This window comes from Miscanthus floridulus, chromosome 12, assembly GCF_019320115.1.
Source record: "Miscanthus floridulus cultivar M001 chromosome 12, ASM1932011v1, whole genome shotgun sequence".
In the NCBI taxonomy this organism is placed as follows: Eukaryota; Viridiplantae; Streptophyta; class Magnoliopsida; order Poales; family Poaceae; genus Miscanthus; species Miscanthus floridulus.
The window spans coordinates 65,170,197-65,174,371 of NC_089591.1; the positions used below are offsets into that span (position 1 = coordinate 65,170,197).

The 4,175-nt window shown below is 47.9% G+C and overlaps 1 protein-coding gene across 1 annotated transcript; it reads right to left on the reverse strand.

Moving 5' to 3' along the window:
- Positions 1-1,812: 1,812 nt before the first annotated feature.
- On the reverse strand, positions 1,813-3,968 carry LOC136497815 (uncharacterized). Its single transcript, XM_066493677.1, has 2 exons — positions 3,515-3,968; positions 1,813-2,372 (listed from the first exon to the last, which is right to left on the reverse strand). Exon 1 carries the CDS (start codon positions 3,879-3,881, stop codon positions 3,516-3,518), a length of 366 nt encoding a protein of 121 aa, XP_066349774.1. The 5' UTR covers positions 3,882-3,968; the 3' UTR covers positions 1,813-2,372; position 3,515.
- Positions 3,969-4,175: the final 207 nt, after the last annotated feature.

Consider the following 4,175-nt stretch of genomic DNA (forward strand, 5'->3'; position numbering starts at 1 on the left):
CGAGGCCGCTATGGAGCCTCCCTGCCAGCCAGCGAGGTGGTTTCTGGATGCGCCCCTCCCTCTAACATCCCTAGTAGGTAGTTGATGGAGCCTAGGCTACCGTGCTGGCCAAAGGAGTTATGGCGTGCACTCCCACGCCGTCCCACTTTGTCTGGGAGATGGGACGTCGGACCACGTGGAGTGGATCTGGAGAAGGAGAGATCATGGCACTTGGTGCGCATGGATCTAGGCCATTGATGACGGCCGGTGGGCCTGAGGGGAGTCGGATCCCCTCAAGTCCCATGAGAAGGCGTGTGTGGAGTGGGTGGCGCATCTGATGGAAAGTGGAGTGGGGACTTGACTCGTTGTCAATGCCCTCCCTAACTCCGCCTTTACTGCGCAGCCACCATCACGCAACTACTCGGGGCATGTTGCGGGGATCAAGGGGCGCCTGGCCGGCCCCTTGGGTCCCTTAGCCGTCGATGGCTAATCGAAGGGCCCGGAGCCGCTCACAGTGCATCATCCAAGGCTATAAAGGGGAGCCCCGGGGGCATGGCGCCTCTATCCCATCTCTGGCAACCTCTCTTTTTCCTCTCCTATCCAACTCCACATGACCATGGCAACGATAAAGTGCGACACTACCCTCCGAGTGAGCCTGTCTCCCTCCGCGGGACGATCGCTCCCATGATAGTAGAAGGATTCTAGTGGAGGGGCGATGATGTGATGCGAGATGCGTCTGCCGCGTTCCCTTCCCTTAGAAACTAGAAGAATTCCAGCGATGTATCGCTAGAACTTTCCTTCCACCCTCCGGGGGAGGGGGAAACACGGTCGATCGGTCGTTGCCCCTCCATACTGACAAGGGCGGGGCTTGGTCCCATCTATGGGGCGGCGGTCGACGCCGCCCGGCTTCGGACCTCAGTGAGGTGTCCCGAGGATGACCCGCTGGCCCAAGCCTGCGCGTCGTGGAGCCCTGACCTTGTGCTTGGTTGGGCTCTACGGTTCTTGCCGCCGTATATGAGACAGCAGTGTAGCCGTTTTTGCTGCTATATATTGTAATCGGGTCGTTCCCAATTATTAATGAAATTGCCTTCGTTTGTAATCTCATTGCTCATGAGTCATGCTCAAAGACTTTAGTCCCTCGTTAGGATGGGCTGTTACGACAATGGCCTCGGTGGCCAAGATTGCCGCGCCTGTGCTACTGACAGGTAAGTCCGTGAGAACCCTAAGTTTATGGTCGTTTCATGCCTTGGTCATGTCCCCCAGAGGAGAGATTATCAGCTTCTCGACCAAGCCACTCGTATAGTTTCTGAGCCCGTCGTTCGGTGCTCGGCGGGTCAAGGTCGGTACTCGGACATCGTTCGACAGACGGCCGGTCCCGCTTCTGAGCACCCAGCTAAGGCTGCTTGTGCCCACCCGTGAACGTCCCTCGCACTTTGGGTGCTTCGGTAGCCTTGAAGCCCGATGGGCCCGCCTTATAACCCTTGGCGATGCCCCGTCTAGGGGGGGGGGGGGGGGGGCTAAACTTGTGTCTTCAATTTAAGTAATAAAACATGTTGTGTCATACATGATCTGACACTTGTAATTCTGGCCAATATATTAGAACTATAAAATGACAACCTGTTACAATTAGTAGAGATAACTATATAAAACCATCGTCTTCGTTCCAAATCTTAGCTTGAGTATCAATGTACTCTTGAAAGAATTATCCAGATAAGTAATGTTTAGACTCCCAAAAGTATGGTAATCAGATTAGCAACAAGTAATAGTGTCAAATATATAAAAACCGAAGCACTTTTCACACAGAAGACAATTGCTGCAGGCCCAATCGATTCATATACATAACTTGCCTGTTGCCTCTAAGATCAAGCCTGGACAAATCCAATGACTTTATGTGAAGATACAATGTCTAAAGCAACACAAGCATACATTTCCAAAAAACCTTCGATGGATCGGAATGGTACTTGCTTCTTCTGCAGTTGATACCCATGACAAACCCAAACAAAGAGTTAAAAAGCAAGAGTTACCACTAGAAGACAAAGAGCACACAGTTGCTACTCAATTTCACCTTCTGGTCTCTATTAAGTTGTTAACCATTAGCGTAAAACACAGCACTACATAGTAAACACTTTCCAGGCCATATTGCAATGTAACACTGGTGGTATTCTCTTAATTAACCCAGAAAGAGGGCTGAACAAGTTTATCAGAATAACAGGTGCAAGAATCCTTATGCTTACTAGTTACTAGTACAAATATGCATAAGGAAAATGCTTGACCAGTACTTTGACTACTAAACAACATGCCATGGAGTATCTTAGTTCTCCATATTAATTCTCTAAAGATACCATCTGCAATACACTGAGCAATACAGCTGCAAATAACAGAAATGAGTGGACCTGTCAAGAAGAGAGGATATCAGGCCACATTCAGCGTAAACATAACAGTAAGAGAAATAACTATTATATAATTCATACATAAGATGCTTTGCATGCCAATAAAGAAATATGATGAGAAGGTAATAGCCATAGTTTTTTAACGACTTGAAGCTAAAAGATACAGTGAAAGAACCCTGTGTTGTTCTGTTCTCCACAAAGTTGACTGGGATAGATTTCAAAGAGAGGAAGTAAAAATAATGAAGAGTTGAATATATTGACCCTAAAGCAGAACCCAAATGTGGTATCAGTATTGAACAACCAATCCAATAACATGATACATAGCACCTAGAACAAATAAACGTAAGGAGTGTATGGGAGGTTTCCATCCTCCATGTAGAGTTAGATTACTAGATTAGCAAATCTGTACTCTGAATTCTTGATACGCAGCTATGTCCTCTGTGATGCAGCAAAAACATGTGACCTGTTTGGTCAAGAAGCTATCACCAAGATTGCACAAATCTATGCAGTAAAGAATTCTTGTGTCCATTAGCAGCAAAAATAACACAATTAAGCCATATGGCCATTGCTAAAATCATTAAAGCTAAACTAAATGGCCATTGATTTTCCTCTTATTCCTACCAAATATTTTCACCAATATTACCATGTATATGACCTAATCCACCCCATCATGACTTATTCCTTGAGTCACATTGTTGCAAAAACAGGAACATCAGTCTGAAGTCCAAAGTGTCCCTCAAGGTCATGCTCAAACATTGGTTGAGAAGAATTTTTCCCATACCAGTGATGTCAGAACTTCTAAATTGTCTATGCACAGAGCAGATTTTCGACCAATAAGGTTGCAATCAGGGAGTACATTGATGAACACTTTGAACAGTTAGTAAGATGACCTGCAGTCGATCATGTACCTGTCGCTCATCAAAATTCCTAAGAGTCTGCTTGCAACTCTAGTGCGCCAAGACAAAATTTGGCCATGACCAAAACCAGGGCATGGCTAGATTCACAAGTGGGTGGCAGCAACAAGCAACTCAAATCGAATCACTAAACAGGCAATCGAACAGGTACCTAGATCAACACAGACAAAGCAATCTAAGGAATCTGATTCGGAGGAGACGAAAACCCTAACTTATATTCCAGCGCCTCACCTCACTTGCAGTAGCGGTCGGCCTTCTTGCGGACGCGGTCCTCGAGGGCCTCCTCGACGGTGCGGTTCTGGGCGGCGGCGCGGGCGGCGTTGGCGGGGTCGTACCCGAACTTCTTCGACTCCACTGGGAAGAGTTCCTCATACTTCATCTTCTTCGCCGCGTCGATGGTGTAGTCGTCGCCGGCGGCACCTCCTCCACCTTCAGCTCCCTCCGCGACCGCGGCCGCGGCCTCGACGTCGCCGTCGGCGGGGGCATCGGAGGCGGGCTTCTTATTCTTCTTGTGCTTCTTTGGCTTGTGGATGGAGGCGGCCTCGCCGCCCTTGAAGACGAGGCGGCCGGGCTTGGCTTTCTTGTACGCATCCGACATGGGGAGGTGGGGAACGGGGGAACTGGGGGGCGTGGAGACTCGACAGAGACGGAGATGAGACCGAAACGGTACGTCGCGCGGCCGCTTCACGCCGGCGTTTATGGTGTTGCCGATCGTACTGAAGTCGGTTGCGTCATAAAAAAAATTACTCGCTACTCACAAAATAAACATATATCTGGCTTCTTGAAAAAACAAACTTTCATCATAAATATTTATGAGATATGATAAGTATCATTAGATAAAGCATATTTCATAATAAACATGTATGTTGGTAAATTTTAATAACAGGCCAAG